At 41.9% G+C, this 23160-nt stretch overlaps 1 protein-coding gene across 1 annotated transcript; it reads left to right on the top strand.

Annotated features, from left to right (window-relative positions):
* Window positions 1-9521: 9521 nt before the first annotated feature.
* LOC131343914 (cilia- and flagella-associated protein 44-like) lies at window positions 9522-22593 on the top strand. Its single transcript, XM_058375786.1, has 32 exons — window positions 9522-9581; window positions 9924-10014; window positions 10602-10764; window positions 10902-11004; window positions 11090-11306; window positions 11405-11519; window positions 11629-11793; window positions 12438-12593; window positions 12727-12774; window positions 13300-13399; window positions 13477-13571; window positions 13805-13978; window positions 14252-14362; window positions 14440-14592; window positions 14690-14932; window positions 15144-15286; window positions 15358-15702; window positions 15956-16118; window positions 16275-16405; window positions 16499-16716; window positions 16835-16994; window positions 17141-17315; window positions 17580-18053; window positions 18171-18374; window positions 19537-19732; window positions 19824-19937; window positions 20390-20520; window positions 20878-20994; window positions 21129-21330; window positions 21448-21608; window positions 21813-21947; window positions 22205-22593. Exons 2-32 carry the CDS (start codon window positions 9956-9958, stop codon window positions 22415-22417), a joined length of 5184 nt encoding a protein of 1727 aa, XP_058231769.1. The 5' UTR covers window positions 9522-9581; window positions 9924-9955; the 3' UTR covers window positions 22418-22593.
* Window positions 22594-23160: the final 567 nt, after the last annotated feature.

Genomic DNA, 23160 nt, shown 5'->3' with positions numbered 1-23160 from the left:
ACAGTACTTAAGTATTTTTTGAGAGTTTTTGTACTTTACTTGAGTTTTTATATTTCTGTCAACTTTTACTTGTACTTCACTACTTTGTTGAAACAAATGATATACTTTTACTCCGATACATTTTCTGTTCGGCATTTTCGTTACTACAAAAAAAAACCTGCGTCCAAATCTGCGGTAAAGGAAGTTTGTGGTTAGTGATGACTTTATGTCCACACGGAGCTGGGTATTTTTAAAAAACAGAGATTTTTCAACTTTGTTTTTTTTTTTTTTAAATTCTGTCCACACGACCTATGTGTTAAAAATATCTTTGTCCACATGAAAATGCAAAACGCCCTGTTAAGCGCTGTCAGGAGCATGCCTAGCCAATCAGAAGCCTAGACAAAACTTTTTTACCGGTTCCAGTAGTTTAACAACAATGGCCCATCGCATGAAAGCAATGCCCTTGACATGCGAAAATTTCATTGTAGAATGTAGAAGACCGAACGGGTCTTGTCCAAAACCGTCATCGCTGTCGGGGTTTTGTATGCAGAAGCTGTGATCTCCGTATTACATTCCGACCCTCTGTTCATGAATGTAATGTGTGAGTAACTGCGCGTGTATGTGCACGCATGTAAAAAGTCCAGTAAACAACGTTAACACAGTCAGTAGTTCACGTAAGTCTGCTATTGCACAAAATATCTTCATAAACAAAGCTGACGTCAAATCAAGGAGACTGGCACACAGACAATGATGTCAATTCGTCAAAATCTCCATTTCCCCTGTCCACACAACACCACTGAAAATGGTGAGTTTTGGAAAATCTTCACTTTGGTAGGAGTTTTCCAAAAGCTACGTTTTCAACGACCTCAAACTGCATTAGCATGTGGACGAAAGGTCAAAATGCAGAGAAAGTTCTCCCTTCTTAAAAATACCCGGCTACGTGTGGACATGGCCTTAGTTACAAGTGCACATGTATGGAAACACTGACACTGTACAGTTCATTACAATACAGTTCTAAAGGCCTCTTCTTTCTTTCATGCAAGTCTTATTTTTTTGGTGGTGCACTTATTGAGAAGTTTAAGAAAGAATAGAAATTAATTTACTTCTACTTTTACTTTCCATACATGAATACATTCGTGAAAATACTACTTTTGATAGTTAAGTACAGTTTATTTCAGACACTTTAAGACTTATACTCAAGTAGAATTAATGATTTACTTTAACTTTTACTTGAGTCATTTTCTAACAAAATACCTGTAATTTTACTCAAGTATGGCTTTTGGGTATTTTATACAACACTGAGAGACAGTAACACAAAGACAGGTTGTAGAGTGCACACTTTATATCTTACAATTAGTCATTATACACTTACTAGTATAAAGTATACTCTATAAAGTTACTAGTGCAATGCTAAGAACAAAAACTTCAAGATATATAAGAAGCATATAAATCACAGTTTAAAAAGGAGGGGGGGCGAATAGGAGAAATTAGGTTAATTGCAGTGCAGCCCTTGATGTGATTTTTATACGTAACAAAGTGACAGTGCAAATAGTATTCATTCAAATACCTAAGTAATTGTGCAAAGAGCAGCATGAAAGTGACAATGAAATCGAGTCTCTTTGTAATGGCAAGATATGCAATAGTGAGAGTAACTGAGCAGACCCTGAATCTAACAGATGAGAGAGTTATACATGTAACCTAGATCACCCAGTCCACATTACCATGTCCCTGTATAGAGGATTTCCTAAGTCTGTCCGTTGAGCAGATTTGCGACAGAAGTCTTCCACTGAACACACTCCTCTGTTTGCAGAAAACTATGTGCAGTGGGTGGTCGGGGTTGGCTATGATGGACAGCATTTTGTTTAGTGTTCTTGTCTCCACCACTTCCTCGGGCAAGTCCAGCTTTACATCAACCACCGAACCAGCTCTCCTGACCACCTTGTCCAATTGCGTGGCATCCCTCCTTTTCAGGCTACCTCCCCAGCACACCACCGTGTAGAAAAGCATCAGCAGGAGCTTTTTGGAAATATTGAATGATCCTAGTCTCCTCAGGAAGAACAGCATGTTACTAAATTAATAAACTAAATTTGTCTTAATAATTTCGCATTAAAAAGCATGAAAATGTATAAATTAGCATGAAATTAGCCGTAAACACTTTTACAGGATTAGCAGGATTTTGCGAGGATATATGCGAAAAATTCGCGGATGCAAATTAGTTAGGTTCCAGTGAAAATTTTGCGGATATTACTGTATATATATATATATATATATATATATATATATATATACACACACATACAAATACATAAGCATATACACCATGTTGTCAAAAATTTTGGGACACCCCCTCCAACTCATTGAATTCAGGTGTTCCTTTCACTTCCATGGCCACAGATGTATAAAACCAAGCACTTAGGCATGCAGACTGCTTCTACAAACATTTGGGAAAGAATGGGTCGCTCTCAGGAGCACAGTGAATTTAAGCATGGTACCGTGATAGGTTGCTACCTGTGCAATAAGTCCATTCATGAAATTTCATCACTACTAAATATTCCACGATCAACTGTCAGTGGTATTATAACAAAGTGGAAGCAATTGGGAACAACAACAAGTCAGTCCAGCAAAGACTGCGAGCCAGGCCTCCTCGTCTGACATCGGTGCCTGACCTCACAAATGCACTTCTAGAGGAATGGCAGAGGTGTATTCTGTACCTGGTAGTCTCCTCTGACTCTTCACCAAGGTAGAAAATGAGGCCTCTGATCACAGCCTCTCCTCGGGACTCGGTGCTGCTGTCCTAAAAACAAAACAAACATAAAAAAAACAATAATACATAAATAAATACAGACTTCGGAATGCTAATACATGAAGAAAAGTGCTGGATTGTTATATGTACATACCTCATTTAAAAAGCCAAGGGTGTCATCAAGGTTCCTCCCAACAGCACCTCCCTTCTTCCTGCAAATAGCAGCAAGAGGAGGAGGAAATTCCTCCTCGATCTGAGACAGAGAGAGAGAGAGAGAGAGAGAGAGACAGAGAGAGAGAGAGAGAGAGAGACAGACATGAAACTTTGCCACAAGCACCTTATATTGGAGAACACAATTTCAAATATTCAGCATACCTGGGAAAGCTCAAATAGGGCGGGCCATGGAGCTTTGAAGTCAATCACACGTGGTTTCTTGAGGATTACGTCATTTCGACACAGAGAGAAGGTTTTTGTCATCTTGCTGTTGTCTCTTTTCTTGTAGCCACAGGGAAGCTCAACTCTCTGCTTGTCCGTCCATCCGTACCCAAAAGTAAACAAAAAGAAAAAAGAAAAGATAAAAAAAAATAATATTTAGCTGCACCCTTAAACTGGAATGCCCGCAAACCACACATCAAGATAAAAATTAACCTAACAAGTCAACACCAACAGAAAGTTTCAGTCAACAGGACCAAGCTAGCGATTGGCATTAGCGAACCAAAACCAATTCAAAACAATCGCAGGCTTAGTAATGGCACAGACCAAGCTAGCGATTAGCATTAGCGATTAGCTACTAGCGCTAACACGATTGGCGCATAGAATCTGCCTTTTATTCATTAGCAATTTTACAAAAAGGCACCAAAGCGCGTAACATTAGACATCATTCTCACAAACTCCCGACAGGTTTTCATGACAGGTATCCAGACACCAATATCAAGTGTGGTGTCATTTCTTGTTAGCATATTAGCCACAGCTACGAGCTAAAAGTGAACATGCTATACACTCACCGAGCTTTAGACAAGAAAAGTAGCCCAATAACTCGTACGGCTTCCAGGAAGTTGTGGTTAATTCACAATGTTAATTCTTTTTCCAATGTCACTTATCACTTATTTGTGCCAATCACAGGCTTAGTAATGGCACAGACCAAGCATTTATTCATTAGCAATGTTAAAAAAAAAGGCACCAAAGCGCGTAACATTAGACAACAAACTCACACAGGCAGAAGTTGTGGTTAATTCATTTTTAATTCACTTATTTAAAAGAAAATTGTTTGAAGACATATTTTCTCTATGCAGCATGTATCCTACAAAAGTAGCACTCCGTGCGATCGGGGTTCGAGCCCCAGCATTACCAAACTCCGCCCATTTGCATCACCAGTGCCCATCGTACTTAGACTTGCGAAGAAAACAACGGCGTATAGAAAGACAGGTGAGTGTAATGTTCTAATGAATGGATGGAAAAGCTTCAACTTGTGCATCTGTATTCCACAGGCATCACCCTCCACAGTACACAGAGACCTGCCACATCCAGTCAGTGTACAAACCTGTGTGTATTAATCCACGAGGACATTCCAGAGATCCCAGACTTCATTTTACTATCAACTTTTTTCTCTAATCTCTTGACCTCAGTAAATTACTATTTATATTATTATTATTTATTTATTTAATTTTTACAAGTCTGTATCTTTTCTAAACCATGTTGAGAAACACAGAGTCTTTTGTTCATATTTACACCTACACCTAAGTAAAACACTAAGTGTAATCTGAAGCGGGAACATGCACTGGGAGAATATTAAGGAAGAATAAGAAATGTGTTTGAATCCACATTTTCTAAAGGTGTCTATTATTATTACTTTTTTTTTTTTTTTTTTAATTTTTAACCAGTCTGCACTGATAAAAATATTCAGCCAGATCTACCTAAAAAAATACAATTATGTAGTTCAAGCAAGACCAGTCTTTGTATTTATTACTTAATTTTTTTAATGTAAGAAATACTTCTTGCTAGTAAAGTCCACTTAATTTCTGCATTTCCTTAGTCATTGTTTTGGGTTTGCTCTACTTAGCTTTGAGAGTTTTAAAAGTGTATTTTTAATTGGAACTGAAACCTAATTTTTTTTAAAGCTTCTATATTACTTAACTTTGAGTGGACCCTACTTTGTTTACTAGTCTCATTTGAAAGTTACATTTACTCCCATTTCCTGGTCAGGAACTAGGCATTTCCTATGCATTACAGGTAAAATATGAATTGTGTAATTATGCATTTTGAAATGCAACTTCACCCAGCACAAGAATAAAGGGAAGGACATTTTTATATTATATGCACACACTCATGAACAGTCAGTTCTTTTAAAATGCACTTGGTCCTGAATTTACACAACATGAAATAAAGTAAATATCAGATTTACAGAAAAAAAAAACAACAACCACAGAGTAGTGCGACATGCATTGGGTGAACCTGAGAAAATGCTGTTTAACATGAACAACTGTAAAACAGGGAGTTTACTGTGACTACCTTCATTGCCATCTGTACGGCTTTTAGGTTTGCAAGCTGACCTTGAGACTATGTACCTTAGAGGAAATGTGTTGTTCACATCCTCATCCTCAGATCAAGGACCCCTGCCCTGCCCACTACAGATGACATAAACCAGGAGTCTTCAGTGAATCAGAAGCATGAACATAAAACACTAAGTGTAATCTGATTCGGGGACCTGCACTGGGAGTATATTAAAAAGGTGACTATACAGTATGTATCCTACGAGTAAGTAAGAGCTGGATAAAAATACTTTGAAGTATGATTCTACAATGTGTGCACAATTATTAGGCAAGTTGTATTTTTGAGGATTAATTTCATATCTGTATATGCGGCGGCAGAGACACAGGCTGATCTTCTGGACAGACCCTCTTCGAGTTAAATACTCTTCTCTGGAAATGGACACAACGTTGAACATTACAAAGCCTTCGCAAATAGGCATGTACGCGTCACAACAACTTGTGTACCAGCATACTGAAAATCATTACGTGATCAATATTTTGTTTTCGCCAAGTTGTTTTTACAGGAAATGTTGTGTGTTTTAAACCATACTATGTCTTTTGAAGAGGACATTTCTTAGATCACTGGACACAAGCAAGCTCACCTCTACAACTATTATGATTAACAGATACCCAAAACATTTTTGCTTCATGATTGATTTTACACGTTTAACGCAAGCCAGTATTTGAGTTAACACAGATTTGCTGAATATACTGATCAGGCATAACATTATGACCAGGTGAAGTGACTAACACTGATTATCTCCTCATCATGGCACCTGTTAGTGGGTGGGATATATTAGGCAGCAAGTGAACATTTTGTCCTTGAAGTTGATGTGTTAGAAGCAGGAAAAATGGGCAAGCGTAAGGATTTGAGCGAGTTTGATGAAGGGCCAAATTATGATGGCTAGACAATTGGATCAGAGCATCTCCAAAACTGCAGCTCTTGTGGAGGTGTTCCCGGTCTGCAGTGGTCAGTATCTATCAAAAGTATCCTTTAAGTTCTGTAAGATCTGCTGCTAACATCTTGGTGCCAGATACCACAGCACATCTTCCGGGATCTAGTGGGGTCCGTGCCTCGATGGGTCAGGACTGTTTTGGAAGCAAAAGGGGGACCAACACAATATTAGGCAGGTGGTCATAATGTTATGCCTGATCGGTGTACACAGTAGGCTCAGGATTTGGCACTCAGTGAGCTAGCCTGCTTTGTATCAACAGTGCAGGCTGCTGGGGGTTGTGTAATGGTCTGGGGAATGTTTTCTTAGGCTCTTGAATACCATTCGAGCATCGTTTGATGCCACAGCCTGTAGGAGCGCTGCTGTCTGAAAGTAACCACAGAGGAGAAGATAAATATTATTTGTATGCAGCAAGTGGTCATGCTATTAAAAAGAAATAGTGATAGAAACAAAAGAAATGACAGGAACCCAGAATCGAACCCTGAGGGATTCCCACTAATATGATTTGAGCAGACTTTTGGAAAAATACCCAAAAAAAATAGACAAACCTGTGTGTCCACGTTGGATCTCTAAACAAAAAACAAACAAAAACATAACGTAGTAAAGATAGTGGATATAATCCTGGACTTTATTTTATTAAAAAATAAATAAATTAATAAGAAATACAGAAAGTATGCTATTGTTCCGCTACCTGTTTCAGTAGCCAGCCAGCTGCGCAGACGCGGATAATGCTGCTTGCCAGTTTAAAAAGTATAGTGGTTCTTTTGGCTTTTCTCTCTCCAGCCCTATTGTCTCTAACCATCTCTTCCAACCTTCTTTACATGATTCAGTATTTCAAGAATGGCACAGTAAAGGCATTAGGCTTTGCAAAGATCTTTTTATTGATCATACGTTCACGTCGTTTGAACAGTTGTCTGAAAGGTTTAATCTATCCAAATCTCACTTTTTTAGATATTTGCAAATAAGACACTTCATTAGTTCTTTGATACCAAACTTCCCTGAGGCTCCGGATGCAAATATTATAGATAATCTCCTCTGTCTGCCCCCACTGCGTAAAGGCCTAATATCCACTATTTATGGCATATTAATGGGTTTGAGTTACACCACTTTGAAAACCACCAAAAAACTGCTTGGGAAAAAGACCTAAATCTGACACTGTCAGCTGATACATGGAACTCAATTCTCAAGTTCATCTACTCAACCTCCTTATTTGCCCAGCACTCTTTATTACAGTTTAAGGTTGTACATAAGGCTCATTTCTCCAAAGTTAAGCTTTCTCGCTTCTACCCAGATGTGGATCCCTGCTGTGAAAAATGTAAATGTGGAGAGGTGTCTCTCATTCTTATGTATTGGAGATAACCTAATTTGGAAAAATTCTGAAGGGATGTCTTTCAAACCCTGTCTTGCGTACTGAGTTGCAATCTTGAACCAGACCCCCTGGTTGCTCTTTTTGGCTTTACTGGAGAGGATGATAGGCGTCTAACCCCAGCTAAACGTTGATTATTGTCTTTTGCATCTCTCCTGGCCAGGCATTCTCTTTTATTTAAGTGGAAGGATGCCACCTCTCCCTCTCACGCCCAGTGGCTTAGAGATATTATGTCCTGTTTGTCCATGGAGAAGATCCATTATTCAGTCTGTAATTCAGGTTTGAAATTTCATCAGGTGTGGGGGCCCTTCCTTCACTTTTTTCAATTAAATTTATAGTTTAATCCTCCCTTTTATTTATTTGATTGGTTGGTTTTCTCAGGTGTATGGCTTTTTATTTTTTTTATTTTATTTATTTATTTTTTCTTTTCCTTTCTCCTCTTCCTCTCTTTCTTTGCACACATAACCTAGACTTGGCCAAGTGTAAGGATTTGAGCGAGTTTGGATTTGAGCAAGGGCTAAATTGTGATGGCTAGACGACTGGATCAGAGCATCTCCACAACTGCAGCTCTTGTGGAGGTGTTCCCGGTCTGCAGTGGTCAGTGTCTATCAAAAGTATCCTTTAAGTCCTGTAAGTTACAGCACACCTTCAGGGATCCATGCATCGATGGGTCAGGGCTGTTTTGGCAGCAAAAGGGGGACCAACACAATATTAGGGAGGTGGTCATAATGTTATGCCTGATTGGTGTATATAATGTGAGATGGTGCATAGTAGTGCAGCAGTAGTGTGTGTAACATATGGGGATGAAGTACTGAGTGACTTTTCTTACTATACAGTATATGTAGAGGTAAAGTGAAGTGTAACGAGTTTTTAAAGAGCATGCTGGTCAGCAGTTCATGAGGGTGATTGCCTGAAGAAAGAAACTGTTCCTATGTCCAGCAGTTTTGGTGTATAATGTTCTGTCTGCCAGACAGGAGTAGTTTAAAAAGGTAGCGTCCAGGGTGTGAGAGGGTCTGTAATGATTATTCCTGCCCGTTTCTTGGTTCTTGTGGAGTACAAGTCATGGAGAGCGGACAGGGGAACACCAATGAGTTTTTTTCTGTGTGGATTTTCATTCATTCTCCATGTCTCTGGATTCCTTCAGGTTTCCTGTCACCTCTGCTTTATGTGAACTGCTTATGCTGTGTGTCTGTGTGTGTTTGTGTGTGTGTGTGTGTTTGTGTGTGTGTGTGTGTGTGTGTGTGTGGTGCCTTGCGATCGACTGGTTTCACATCTAGGGTGTGTTAAAGCTATGAATGAAAAATGAATTGGACTATTTGACCTTTATTTGCTGATATCAGTAAAGGAATGGAAAGAAAACCATGTCTTTAAAACCGTAACACAACAAAGACATAAAAATAGACGTCTAAACTAAAAAATCTTAATAATATAATCACTGTAAATCACACGATGACGCTACGGCGCTGCACGTGCACGTTAATGTTGAGTTTTAACTAATTTACATATATGCAAATGTCTGAGCGCGAGCTTCAATCCACCTCAATCCAGTCCCTGACGAAATCGTGTTAATTTGTCAAACTGAGATGCTAAAAAACAATTATAACAACTTCATAGATATGTAACAACTAATGTTAGTGTTTCTATATCCTGAAGATTATGCGGTACTCACGGTGCCTGGAAGTTGTGGCTGAACTCCTGGTAAAGTTTAAAACTCGGTTAGCCTCGTTAGCAACCGATTTCTAAAGCTATAGATTTAGATAGTGTTTTGAAATGGCGTTTACCACGCGCTCCACGGCAAGTTTAAATAAACCACCTGTCCTACACACCCGAGTTGGTTCAACTCCAAACTTTAAGACAAGGCTGTGGCTTCGTTTACTACAACCACAATGAACTGCATTTCCCAGAATGCTTTTTCCTAGCACGCGACACTCCGCCATATCGTTACTATAGTAACAGGGTAAAACAACGTAGACACCGTGAGCGTTGCATAAACACTGCAAGCGTTTCAGAAGGTAAAGACATTTTATAAATAGCTTTTATTGGATAAGGGGAACGTTTCAAAGGTTAAAAATGATGAAAAGTGTAGTTTGTGTTGTTACTACAGCTCCAGGGGTTTGTATATTCTCCCTTAAGTTCACTGAGTTTCCTTTCAAGAGCGTGTCACATAAGTCAGTGTGTGGATGTATTTATCACATTAGTGGATGTATTTTTCACGTAAGTGGATGGATATTTCATGTTACTGGATGTATTCTTCACATTAGTGGTTGTATTTTTGTGCTTACTCAGAAACTTGTTTGGAAAGCTCTACAGTCTGATGAAACCTGTGAGTATTTTATATTTTTATGTTTCTGTAGGTCTTCAACAGAGTTTAAATTCAGAGACTGAGATGGACGAGACATTTACAAACCCTGATTCCAACATCCCAAAGAACCTTCTGCAACTCTCGTATCCTCTATCTATCTATCTATCTATCTATCTATCTATCTATCTATCTATCTATCTATCTATCTATCTATCTATCAAGTGGTTAAGGCTCTGGGTCGTTGACCGGAAGATCGGGGGTTCAAGCCCCAGCACAGCCATGGTGCCACTGTTGAGCCCTTGAGCAAGGCCCTTAACCCTCTCTGCTCCAGGGGCGCTGTATCATGGCTGACCCTGCGTGTGACCCCAACCTCCAAGGATGGGATATGCGACGAAAGAATTTCACTGTGCAGTAATGAATATGTGACAAATAAAGGCTATTTCTATTTATTTTTTCTTTCTACCTGACTCTCTGTCCGTCTATCCATCCATCTGTCTCTCCATCCATCCATCTATCCACATCTGTCTGTCTGTCTGGCTGTCTGACTGTCTGTCCATCCATCTATCCATTAATCTAACCATCCATCTATCCATCTGTTTGCTATCTATCTATCTATCTATCTATCTATCTATCTATCTATCTATCTATCTATCTATCTATCTATCTATCTATCTATCTATCTATCTATCTATCTATCTATCCTGAAAAACAATCCTTTACTATAAGCCAGACATTCGTTTGGTTATGACTGCAAGCGGCTAGGAAACCTGCAGCTGCTGGACAAGGACACACTGGCCTTCATAGCTGGAAACATGGTGGTCCTTCTGGACATCAGCACCAAACAGCAGCGTTATATCCCCGGCACCAGTGGAGGAGGCATCGGTGCCATTATGGTACTCTGACCCTCTGTGACCAGGCTTTCTTCACTGTTTATAAAGCGATAATAAAACGTGATACAGCTGTTTTGCTTTTTGTGTTGAAGTATTTCATGAATCGTTAATCCAGACTCTTTTTCTGTCTACATCTGAAGCCTCATCCTAGTAGGAGATATTTTGCCATGGCAGAGAAAGGCGATCATCCTGACATCATTATTTATGAATATCCGTCACTGCAACCCCATCGTAAGCTCCGAGGTATTAAACCACTTGTGTGTGTGTGTGTGTGTTAATGGTTGAAAAATAACTGAAATGAGCATGTTTGTGTTCTTGTGTTGAACAGGAGGCACGGAGAAGGCATACAGCTGTGTAAGCTTTAATCGTGACGGCACACTGCTGGCGAGCGTTGGAGGTGCTCCCGATTACATGCTGACGGTGTGGGACTGGAACCAGGAACAGGTGGTGCTGCGCTCTAAAGCCTTCTCTCAGGACGTTTACCGTGTCACGTTTTCATCAGACAATCCCAACCAGCTCACCACCTCCGGCTCCGGACACATCAAGTTAGAGCTGACTCATTGCTCATGTGTACACCTTTAATGCTAATGCACATCGTACAGTTGTGTGTTTAACGGATTTCTGCTTGCTGCTTTGTATGTAGGTTCTGGAAAATGGCTGACACCTTCACCGGCCTGAAGCTGCAAGGAATGCTGGGAAAGTTTGGAAAGACCCCTCTGACAGATATAGAAGGCTATGTCGAGCTCCCGGATGGGAAGGTGTGTTTCCTGGATACCACATGGATATACTTACACACAAACACACACACACACACACACACAGAGCACCTACAAATATACCTTATCTTCTTGTTTCTCTTGTCATCAGGTGGTCTCAGGTTCAGAGTGGGGAAACATGCTATTGTGGGACGGCGGTCTGATAAAGGTCGAGATTGGACGGAAATCCGGACGCACCTGTCACGCTGGGCCTATACGGCAGTTGGCACTGTACGAGGGAGAGCTGATAACCGTGGGTGCCGATGGAGCAGTCAGGGTGAGTCGCCTCCGCATTCTACCTCTGTCTGACATAAACGTGACACATGGGGGAACATTACAGAATGATCTCATCTAATTAAAGATGTGTACATGAGGATGATGTAATGGCACATATGTGTGGGACAAATTGGACAGCGTCTAGGATTCAGAAATATAATCTAAAGTGCTTTATTCTGGAAAAATCCTGATTTACAGAAAAAATCCAGTATCGGGTCCCAGATTTATAATATAGGACTACTCATTTTATTATGCCACTAAGAAACAGGGTGATGTGATACGGCCCGACTTGAAGAAGTGGGCTTTATATCCGACAACACAAGCAGCATTGTTTGCACCTCTGCTGTGGATCTTATCTTATCTTGTTACCCTTCAGAGACAAAATAAGCCTGTGCGTCTGGATTCCCAGTCAAACTGTAAAAGTTTTCAGCACAGCAATGCTAAACACAAGCGTCTCTTTGTCTCTCAAACCAAAAACTCTGAACACATGAAGGGAAATACACTTTAATTCACATCCAGTGCAGATAACCTCTATAAATGTTATGCATACAAGAATATTGACATTATACTTTTACATACATATCTAATCTACTCATGTGATTTAAAGTAACATGAATAATACTGTTATTAACATGTCTGTCGCAGTGCTGGGATTTAGAAACCATCAATACAGCAGACTGCGAGGACGACAGCGGACTGTTCGAGATGGAGCCCATGGGCGAGCTGATCATAGGCCGCAACGTGAGCCTTTCCTCCATGGTCAGGAGCACCATCCCAGACTCTACAATCTGGTTTGCACAGGTCACTTTACTTTACACTTTAACTTCATGCCAACTGACCACGCATAATCACGTGATAAATCCATGCTGGATTAGAACAAGCACATGAACTCTGCTTAAAAGTTGTTATATGATAAATGTTGGTGTGTTTTCAGGATTCTAATGGAGGAATTTGGAAACTGGACTTATCATTCTCCAATAAAGTGAGTATTTATCATAGACGAGTACAGAGCTCATGACTTTTGCATGTGTGTGTGTGTGTGTACCAATTTATCACTCAGTGTACCAGTGACATAACAGTGGCATAACGGCATAATAACTGATGTTAACCTTTTAATAGCAGGCTATAATTATTATATGATATTATTTCTGAAATGGACAGTGGGTCACAGTGTAATGTGTGTAGCAGCATGAATGTCAGGTACATAGGCAGTGTACAGTGTACAGATACGGTACATTCACGACCGGCTAGTTATAAAGCGCGCTGCTTACCGGTTAAGCTAACCGCTAAACAGCTAAAGCTGTTAACCGGTCAGTGATGTGTGGTGTATTGTTAGTCCTGATTGTTCAGTAGTCTGACAGCCTGGGGGAGGAAGCTGTCCTGAGCTGCAGTTTGGACACTCCTGACCAAAGAGTTCCTATATACAGTATGTCTATTGCAATCAGACTGGATTGGTGCACATGTGATGTGTGTGTATGTGTGTGTGTGTGTGTGTGTCTGTGTGCAGACCCAGGAGCCTGTGCGCCTTTTCTCATTCCACGCTGGTGCAATCGAGGGAATGGATGTGTCTGGATTCAGTCACCTGATGGCCACCACCACATTAGACTGTAAGACTAATAGATTTTTTTGGCTATTGTTAGTATTTTTTATACAAGTTTTATATAAATGTTCCTCTTTGTTGCAGGTTCTGTAAGGGTTTTCGACTTCCTTTCCAACAAGGAGCTCGCAGTCAGCCATTTCAGACAGGGAGGAAGCACTCTCACCTGGGCCCCTCCTACGGTGTGGACATTATATCACTTTACATTTATTTTGCTTTGATGGCAGTATGTAGGCCTTTTTTTTTCTTCATTTTTTTAGATTGTAAAATGTACAGAAAAATAGAAGACACAGGTTTAAATAATATGTTTGGAATAGAAATTTGGCCTCCTAGTGCTTAGGGAGCCTTCTGATGATTTAGGATTAACAGAAATGTAAAAATGAATCTCTCTCTCTCTCTCTCTCTCTCTCTCTAGGTGTGTGGTGGTGAGGGTCTCCTGGTGGTGGGCTTTGAGGATGGCGTGGTGCGTCTCTTGGATTTCTATAAACACAGTCTCTCAGAGCTTCATCTCAAAAATGCCTTCAAACCCCATAATGCATCTGTGAAAGCCATCTCTTTCAGTCACAATGGGCAGATCATGGCTACTGGGGTATGTTATTGTGTGTGTGTGTGTGTGTGTGCATGTGGTCTTCTTTAGATAGATCCTATAGATCCTATAGCTGTGTGTGTGTGTGTGTGTGTGCCAATCGCTCATTTGTGTGTCTCTGTTACCTTTGTGTGTGTGTGTTTCCACCTCACTGCATGTGTATCTCTCTCTTATTTTTTTGCACTATGACTTATTGTTTCTCTCTGTGTCTCTCTCTCTCTCACATGCACACACACACTCCCCTCTCTCTCTCTCTCTCTCTCTCTCTCTCTGCAGAGTTTGGACGGCACAGTGTTCTTCTTCTCAGTGGGGGACAGCTATGAGCCAGTCGGTTTCGTGACAGTCCCGGGACCGGTGCAGGGTCTGCAGTGGACACCTCAGTCACATGTGAGTATGTGTGAAGAAGTTCAGCAAATGGTAATTATACATTTTGCTGATACATTTTGTGTGTGTGTTTGATACAGGGGAGAAACGCTCTGTTAGTTGTATGTCAGAAAGGCCATGTTGTGGAGGTTGATGCTCCCGACATACATGCGCCCACTACAGGAAACACATACCACCTGCAGAACCTTCCCATGAGGCACTTCTGCTTCCACAGCATCAAATCACGCATTAAGGTCAGCAGCAGAACTTAAAGTCACCTACAATGCTCATTACGCATTATGTAGAAGTTTATAAGGGTTTTTTCCTCTGTGTGTGTGTGTATTGACCCAGAGGGACGAAGAGATAGCCCGCAGACAGGCCATGAAGGAGAAGAGAAAGAAAGAGGTGACGCTTCAGGAAATTAATGATCAGGAACAGACTCCTACAGGGGAAGAGGGAGAGGGAAAAAAAGAGGAAGAGGAAGAGAAAGAGGAAGAGGAAGAGGATCTGCCACCACTCTTTATCCCCAATCCCCCTAGTCCTCTTCACTGTGTTTTCTACTCAGCTGAGCCTGGAGCATTCTGGCTTTCTGTGGTACACACACACACACACAGACACACACGCACATACACACACAGACACACACACACACGCATACACAGACACACACACACACACACAGACACGCACACACACACGCATACACAGACACACACATTCACATAATGCACACACAAACAGCTTTTACTTCCCTTTTAACACCTGTTTTATTCACCATCTCTCTCTCTCTCTCTCTTTGTTACAGGGAGGCTATGACTCTGGGTATCTGTATCACTGTAAGTTTTCGGAGCAGCAGTCGACAGACTTGTCAGAGAGGAGAGATGAGTCGTTTGCTTATGTTCCAGTCCAAGATGCAGATCACAACCCCATCCTCACTGTCTGCTTCTGGTATACACACACACACACACACACACACACTGAATTTATTTTCTTGTGTTTCAAACCTCTGTCCTCCTCAGCGAAGCGAGGCAGCTGCTGCTGTGTGGGATGCAGGACGGCAGCATCCGAGCATATCCTCTGCAGTCTGGGGAACTGCAGCCAGCGCACATGCAGACGTACTGGACACTCGGTGTTCATGATGGCCAGTACGGAAGCCTCCGGCAGCTCCGTGTCAGCCACGACAGCCGCTTCGTGCTGAGCACCGGTGCAGATGGAAACATTTTCTCGTTCAGGATGTTGGAGAAGGAGGGGATGGAGGAGATGGAGGAGGCGCTACAGAGGGGATACGCCAAAGTGCCCTCGCCACGTCTCAGCCTGGACACGGAGCCCGCGCCTGTCGATATAGATGACCCCGCTGCCTACAGGTGTGTGTGTGTGTGTGGTGATAGATAACAGGAACTCTTTACACACAGAAAATCAATTTGTACACTTTTTTGCAGCAGAATTATTGCCACTTCAAGTGAATGTATTAAAAAATTTCACACAATTGACTGAATTAAAGAAACTTTTTGAGTAATAGTATTTCATTAAAAATATAAAGGAAATTAAAAATTAAATTATAACTATATTGAATTCTACTTGGAGAAATAACTTGACTGTGTGTGTGTGTGTGTGTAGTTTAGAGATGGCTAAGCAGAAACAGGAGTCAGATCGCATGCTTCAGGAGGCTGAATTAAAAAAGCAGGCGCGCCGTAAAACACTTGCTGAGTTGCAAAATCGTTTCAAAGACCTGCTGCAGCGTAATCAGAGTCTCCCAGAGCACATCCGCCTGCAGCGCTCGGTAAGCCCTTATTTTATTCTTAAATGGATTTTATTTTAACCAGGAACATTACTCTGCTAGTTTGCATCCTAATGTGCTACATCATTGTAAGAGGCAGTACGAAAAGTACAAACCTTTCCCCATGTAGCAGACGATATGACTATTTATGTGTTTTAGGAGCTGGAGATAGATTGTGGTTTCCGTGAGGAAATAGAGAGAAGGACAGCTGAGAGAGTGAGAGAAGTGAGGAGAGAATTAGCCTGGGAGACGGAGAGAGTCCGGATCGGCCTGCAGAAGCTGCAGGATAGGTGCTGTGCCACTCCTCTTTTCTCACGAATCTCTATGATTGGAAATAGCCCGGCAAATTGATTTCTCATTCTCTCTCCATCCCTTTTCAACAGGTTCATAAACCCAGTCGTGTGTGACACAGTGATCGTGTCTGCGATCCAGAGCGATCATAAGGTTTCCACCTACAGGTTGCTAGCTCCACCGGAAAAACTCCACCGGGTGAAAGAACAGGGAACAACCCTGCAATGTTCAAGCTCCGCCTCTCAGGAGCAGTGCGGCGCTGAAGAACAGAAAGACTTTCAGGCTGACGTCACCACAGTTCAGAACGCCGGTGTGTAAATGATATTGCAAGTCAGTGTGTATGTGTGTGTGTGTGTCTTCACTTCAAGCTGTCAAGATGAAGCTAATCATCACTGCAAATGATGTGTGTAACATTTCTCCTGCATCAGAGGAAGCTTTACCTGCCACAGCAGTGTTACAGCGAAGAGTGCCCCAGGGAGCCGGTGGCAAGCTGGCAGCCAGACAGGCGGAGAAACTGCGCAAGGCGGCAGAAAAAGCGGAGAAAGCCCGCTCCAAGATAGAGCAGAGGAAGAGAGAATGGGGCGAACTGTGAGTCTTAACATTTACACACAGTCTCACATCAGCAGTAAAATCCTGAATGAGTTCTAGCCGTAGAGAAGAATTGCCATTATTAATCATTTAAAGGAATCATCTACCTGCTGCATCACTGTAGCGTATTTATTTGTCCCGTTCAGCTACGCTGCTAAACCCAGCAAAGACGAGGATCCGGAAGATATCCGTGCAATCCAGTTGGCCAAAGAAAATCTGGGCGACTTCAAATTGAAGACCGCGAAGGACTACATAGTGCCGGAGCACAAGAGGATGACCGTGGAGAAAAAAGCAGCGCAATTGGATAAGCTGGAGGAGCAGGTCAGCAAACTCTAAACTCAGAGATCAAGAGTCAATATACCTATAAACACTTTATTTCAAGCACAGACTGAAAAGCCTGAAAAAGCATTGTCCCTGTAGCTGAATATTATTTTTAGTGTAGTAGTATGTTCTTCAGTTTGTTTTTAGACAAAGAGAAGCACTAATATGTTTCTAGAAAAAACCTTTAACTCATTTTCTTATAGAAACTGAGAAATTATGTTTGTGTGTGTGTGTGTGTGTGTATGTGTTTATGATCTGATCCAGATCTACCAGAGGAAAAGCCAGATGAATGCGCAGGTGTTAGCCCTGCGTGACTCGAAGGTGGCTCTCGTCTCCCGGTTCCGCTCCCTCGTGCATCAGCTGCTGGCTGTTCAGAAGCTCCTCCCCCCAGAGAAGCACCGCTCACCACCCACCACACCCACTCTGACATCAGAGGAGACACCCGAGAGGGATCTGCAGTACAGCCGCACCACGCTGGAACGTTACGCCGCCGCACGGGCCAAAATGAGACAAACTGGCTGGGATGACATGCAGGAGGAGTCTCAGGATGTTCTGGAGATGATGCAACAGGACGGTGTTGAGGACACAGATACAGTAGAAGAACACACAGAGGAGGAAGGCATACACACAGAGGAGGAGCGCATACACTCCAGGGAGAACCTCAGCGACGTGGAGCAGGAGATATTAGAGATGGAGGAGATTCGCAACCTTTACCTGCAAGACAAACTGATAAAACAGGTGTGTGTGTGTGTGTGTGTGTGTGTGTGTGTGTAAGGGAAGGAGATGTTGTGGCTCTGTTTTCCAGATGTACTCAGTGTTCTCTTTTCTCACTCTCTCACCCCCTTTCTGATGAAGATGGAGGAGGCCGTGCGCACTTTCGATGCCCAGCTGTGTCTCCTGCGTCGTGAGAAGAGCAAGCTGGACGTACAGCTGAAGCTGGCTGACCTTCAACATGTCACACTGTTCCAGGAGCTCCTGCTGCTCAAAGAGTTTGAGAAGAGAGAGAGAACGCCACAGGAGAGACGAAACACTTACATGCAAGAGGAGAGAGAACTCAGGGTGCGTGTGTGTGTGTATGTCTGCCTGAGAGTCTGTTTGTGTCTGTTTTTGCGTTAATGTTTGTGTGTGTGCGTCAGTTTGTATATTTGTATATCTGTCTGTGTGTGTCTATGTTTGTATGTATATGTTTGCCTGAATGTGTGTGTCTGTGTGTGTGCGTTACACTTGTCCATGTTATTGTGAGTATCCTTATACAGTACTTTTAGAGAAGTGTGTGTGTGTGTTACACTTGTTTTTGTGATTATCCTTATAGAGCACTTTTAGAGAACTTTGTCTGTGTGTGTGTGTTACACTTGTTTTTGTGATTATCCTTATAGAGCACTTTTAGAGAACTTTGTCTGTGTGTGTGTGTTACACTTGTTTTTGTGATTATCCTTATAGAGCACTTTTAGAGAAGTGTGTGTGTGTGTTACACTTGTTTTTGTGATTATCCTTATAGAGCACTTTTAGAGAACTTTGTCTGTGTGTGTGTTACACTTACACTTGTTTTTGTGAGTATCCTTATAGAGCACTTTTAGAGAACTTTGTCTGTGTGTGTGTGTTACACTTGTTTTTGTGAGTATCCTTATAGAGCACTTTTAGAGAAGTGTGTGTGTGTTACACTTGCTGTTGTGAGTATCCTTATAGAGCACTTTTAGAGAACTTTGTCTGTGTGTGTGTGTTACACTTGTTTTTGTGAGTATCCTTATAGAGCACTTTTAGAGAAGTGTGTGTGTGTGTTACACTTGTTTTTGTGATTATCCTTATAGAGCACTTTTAGAGAACTTTGTCTGTGTGTGTGTTACACTTACACTTGTTTTTGTGAGTATCCTTATAGAGCACTTTTAGAGAAGTGTGTGTGTGTTACACTTGCTGTTGTGAGTATCCTTATAGAGCACTTTTAGAGAAGTGTGTGTGTGTTACACTTGCTGTTGTGAGTATCCTTATAGAGCACTTTTAGAGAAGTGTGTGTGTGTTACACTTGCTGTTGTGAGTATCCTTATAGAGCACTTTTAGAGAACTTTGTCTGTGTGTGTGTGTTACACTTGTTTTTGTGAGTATCCTTATAGAGCACTTTTAGAGAACTTTGTCTGTGTGTGTGTGTTACACTTACACTTGTTTTTGTGAGTATCCTTATAGACTACTTATAGAGAAGTGTGTGTGTGTGTGTGTGTGTATTTAGTCCAAGCTGGAGGAGTGCAAGTATCAGTTGGAGGTGAAGAAGAGAGACATAGCGAAGCTGCATGAGAGAGAGAAAATGATCGTGTCCACGTTCCAGGCTTCACTTGGAGAAGGCAACAAGTTTGCAGATTTCCTCACCACAGTCTTTAAGAAGAAGATCAAACGAGTAAAGAAGAAAGAGAAGCCTGGCAGCGATGGTGTGTTCCGCATGCTGTGTTTGCGTGTGTGTGTGTGTGTGTGTGTGTGTGTGTGTGTTTATGGCTGTTTGTGCTAATCATGTTGTTACAGAGGAAGAAGAGGACAGTGAGGAAGACTCAGATGAAGAGTCAGAATGGGACAGTGATGAGGAGGATGAAGAACTGGATGGAGCTGGTGGCTTTGACTATAGCGTCTGTCCTCCAAGTAAGCTGACACCAGAGCATTTTATACTTTATTACAAAGCTGAACAAATCATAAGTTCATAATCTATCCCACTGGAAGGGAAATAGAGAGGTCAGGAAATATTTACTGAACCATTTAATGACTAGAGATGATGGTAAATAGTGAGAAGATGCCACAGTGCTAAAGCTCAGACCTCCAAAAATACACCATACGTTGTCTTTATTAGTCACATATACATTACTGCACAGTGAAATTCTTTCTTCACATTTCCCATCCTTGGGGGTTGGGGGCCTTGCTCAAGGGCCCAACAGTGGCAGCTTGGCAGTGCTGGGGCTTGAATCCTGACCTTCCGGGCAACGACCCCGAGCCTTAACCACTTGAGCTACCACCGCCCACATCATATCAATAGCAATGTGTTATTGAATAGGATTTATTATTTAACATATTAGAATTCTTTTATTTGTGTGTGTAAGACTGTGACCCAGAGCTTTTTGAGAACACTATAACTTTGCGGGAACATCGTCTGGACTTGGAGGAGCGTCTGCATGAGGAGAAAATGATAGAAGACAACCTGAAGAAGGAGTATGACTCACTGACCAAAAAAGTAAGAGAGCAGTACTTTCTTTTACTCGGAGCTCGGAGTGAATTTTCCAGAACCTGTGCATTTATATGTTTTCCTTTATATACAGGAAACTGTACAGTCAGTGTTATCTGTATGTTGATTGGTCTAAAGCAGATACTTGTATTTTGTATATACCTGATTATAACTGATTTAAAGGAAGAAGTGCTTGTGTAACGGGGGGGTTACACCTGTGTTTTATGTGTTGATGCTGCGAGCCGCCATGTTGTTTTGACTTGTGGTTTGAAAGAATACCCCCAAGTAGCAATTATGATCTCTATTCAAATGTAGCATATGTGCACCAATATATATATGTGTGTGTGTGTGTGTTTCCTGTATCAGGAGAAGATAGTGCAGAGCAACCTGAAAGCAGCAGAGGGCGACCTGGAGCTCTTAAACCGAGAGAAGCAGCAGAAAGTCAATGAACTTGATGTGGTCGTGCCACTGACATTACGCCAGGTGTGTGTGTGTGTTGGAGTGACTGTATACTGTATACTGTATACCACCTCCATCACTCTCCGTCTCTCTCTCTCTCTCTCTCTCTCTCTCTTTCTCTCTCTCACTTTCTCTCTCTCACTTTCTCTCTCTCTCAGATTGAGTATGTGAATATTCGAATGATGCCCTTTGACATGAGTGAGTCGCTGGTGATGAACGCGGCGTCCATGAAGCGTCTGCATGAGCGCATTAAGGAGCTGCAGCAGGAGAAGGACGCTCAGTGGCAGATATACAGACAAGAACGGCAACAACACGTCCAGCTCCGAAATAACCTCAGAGACGTGAAGGCCAAGAATCAGAGTCAGTTTCTGTTCATTGAATCTTGGTGGAGTCCAGTGAGCTGGTGAAAAGTGTGTGTTGTGCTTATATATATATATATATATATATATATAAGTGTGTGTGTGTGTGTGTGTGTAGAGTTAAAGACACAGTGCGAGCAGATGATGATCAAGAAGTTCGGAAAAATTGTGGATCTAACGGCTCTGCAGACTCTGAGCGGCAGCCGGAAGCTGGAGGAGATGAAATATGAGAGGCAAGTGCGGGAGGCTCAGAACAGGCAGGAGCTCAGGATGTTGCAGGTACACACACACACACACACACATGCATGCGTGTGTGTGTTTGAAGCAGGAAGTAATACAACAAAGTTAATACAACCATATTTGTTGCTTCATTCCTCAAACTTAAAAACGTAAAACCTGGCTATATTCATCTTTGACTGGATAAACGTGTCGAGGATAAAGATGTTTCTCGGTTCTGATTAAAAGTGCACGTGTGTGTTTTAGGTGAAAGTGGCCGCCGCCAAGCAGGAACTGACCGACGTGACCAGAGAGCACACGACACGTCTGCGCGGATACAATAGACTGCTGACTGAGAAACAGCTGCTGGAGGACAAACTCAATGCCAGGCAGAGGAAGATGGTACTGTGTGTGTGTGTGTAATGATCTTGAAATCTTAAATGACCTCTTATTTACTATATGCGCTCACTACATAGAGGATAAGGTCACCGCTCACTACATAGAGGATAATACAATGTAAACGTCTCAGACATCCACTTCTGATAGAATCATCAGGGGCAGATATTACTGTCTGGTGTGAACATAATTTCCATTTTCATTCAATGTCACTGTGCTTATGAGTGTGCCTGTGTGTGTGTGTGTGTGTGTGTGTATACTAGAGTCATCAGTTCCAGGACTCCCAGGAACCTGATCGAGAGGACATCCAAAAGCTGCAGCTGCACGTCCAGAACCAGGCAGAGAAAATTAAATATCTGAAGCAGGAGATCAGCACTCTGTCTCGCAAAGGTGGCCATGTGCTACCCCCGCGTGAGCCATGTTTGCCCCCCATCCATAGAAACACACCCCTGCAGCGTCGGCGTGCTTTACCTTAGACATCTTTAAGTCATTCAAAGAGAGATTTGTCTCTTTGACTGACTTAAAAGACCACAACAGCATATTTTTAATCCTCAGCTCTATCCACTGTGAGCCATGTATTTATATTTATCCTGAGACGACTCAAGATCAATAAAGTGTATATGAGACAAATATAAAAGCCTGGATAAAAGCTGCTTTGTGACAATAACAGCACTTTAGATGAGTAGGTTGCAGTGATGGCTGCTGGTGATGTTTGATGGGATGCTAAAAGGTCAAAGTCACGAGTTTTACAAAACAATACATTCCAGAGGTTCAGGATGACTACTATTGGGCACTGTGTGTGTATGTGTGTGTATATGTGTGTGTGTGTATATGTGTGTGTGAGAGAGAGAGAGACTTGTTCAATAGAACTAATAGAATTAAAAACTTTGACAGACTTCATTCCCAGTGAGAACTTATAGGATTATTAGGAACAGCAGATGAAAAACACAGTATTAGGGGAAAAGAAAAAAAAGACACACACTTCTCCTTTTTTTATTACTCGATTAAGGACTCAGTTCAGCCTCACAGACGAGGGAGGTCTGCGGTTCACTAGAGGAGCACTCGGGTTTACTCAACCTCCTTGATGGGCTGATCAAAAGAGATAAATATTGCACATAATAACTGCATGCCATTGAGTGGCTGGGAAATTGCGATGCAAAAATGCCGAGTTCCGGGTCGCCAAGGAAACGCTGCGGGCCGAGCGGAGGAGAGGGTGAAT

The sequence above is a fragment of the Hemibagrus wyckioides genome, linkage group LG23 (assembly GCF_019097595.1).
Source record: "Hemibagrus wyckioides isolate EC202008001 linkage group LG23, SWU_Hwy_1.0, whole genome shotgun sequence".
Lineage (NCBI taxonomy): Eukaryota > Metazoa > Chordata > Actinopteri > Siluriformes > Bagridae > Hemibagrus > Hemibagrus wyckioides.
This window is presented reverse-complemented; position numbering and strand designations above follow the sequence as displayed.

Excerpts from the sequence above, each read along its gene's own strand:
- LOC131343914 (XM_058375786.1), top strand. The coding sequence starts at position 9,956 with ATGGACGAGACATTTACAAACCCTGATTCCAACATCCCAAAGAACCTT. Across the intron at positions 11,005-11,089 it reads ACCCCATCGTAAGCTCCGAG|GAGGCACGGAGAAGGCATAC; the intron begins GTATTAAACCAC and ends TGTGTTGAACAG. Across the intron at positions 19,938-20,389 it reads CTATAGCGTCTGTCCTCCAA|ACTGTGACCCAGAGCTTTTT; the intron begins GTAAGCTGACAC and ends TGTGTGTGTAAG.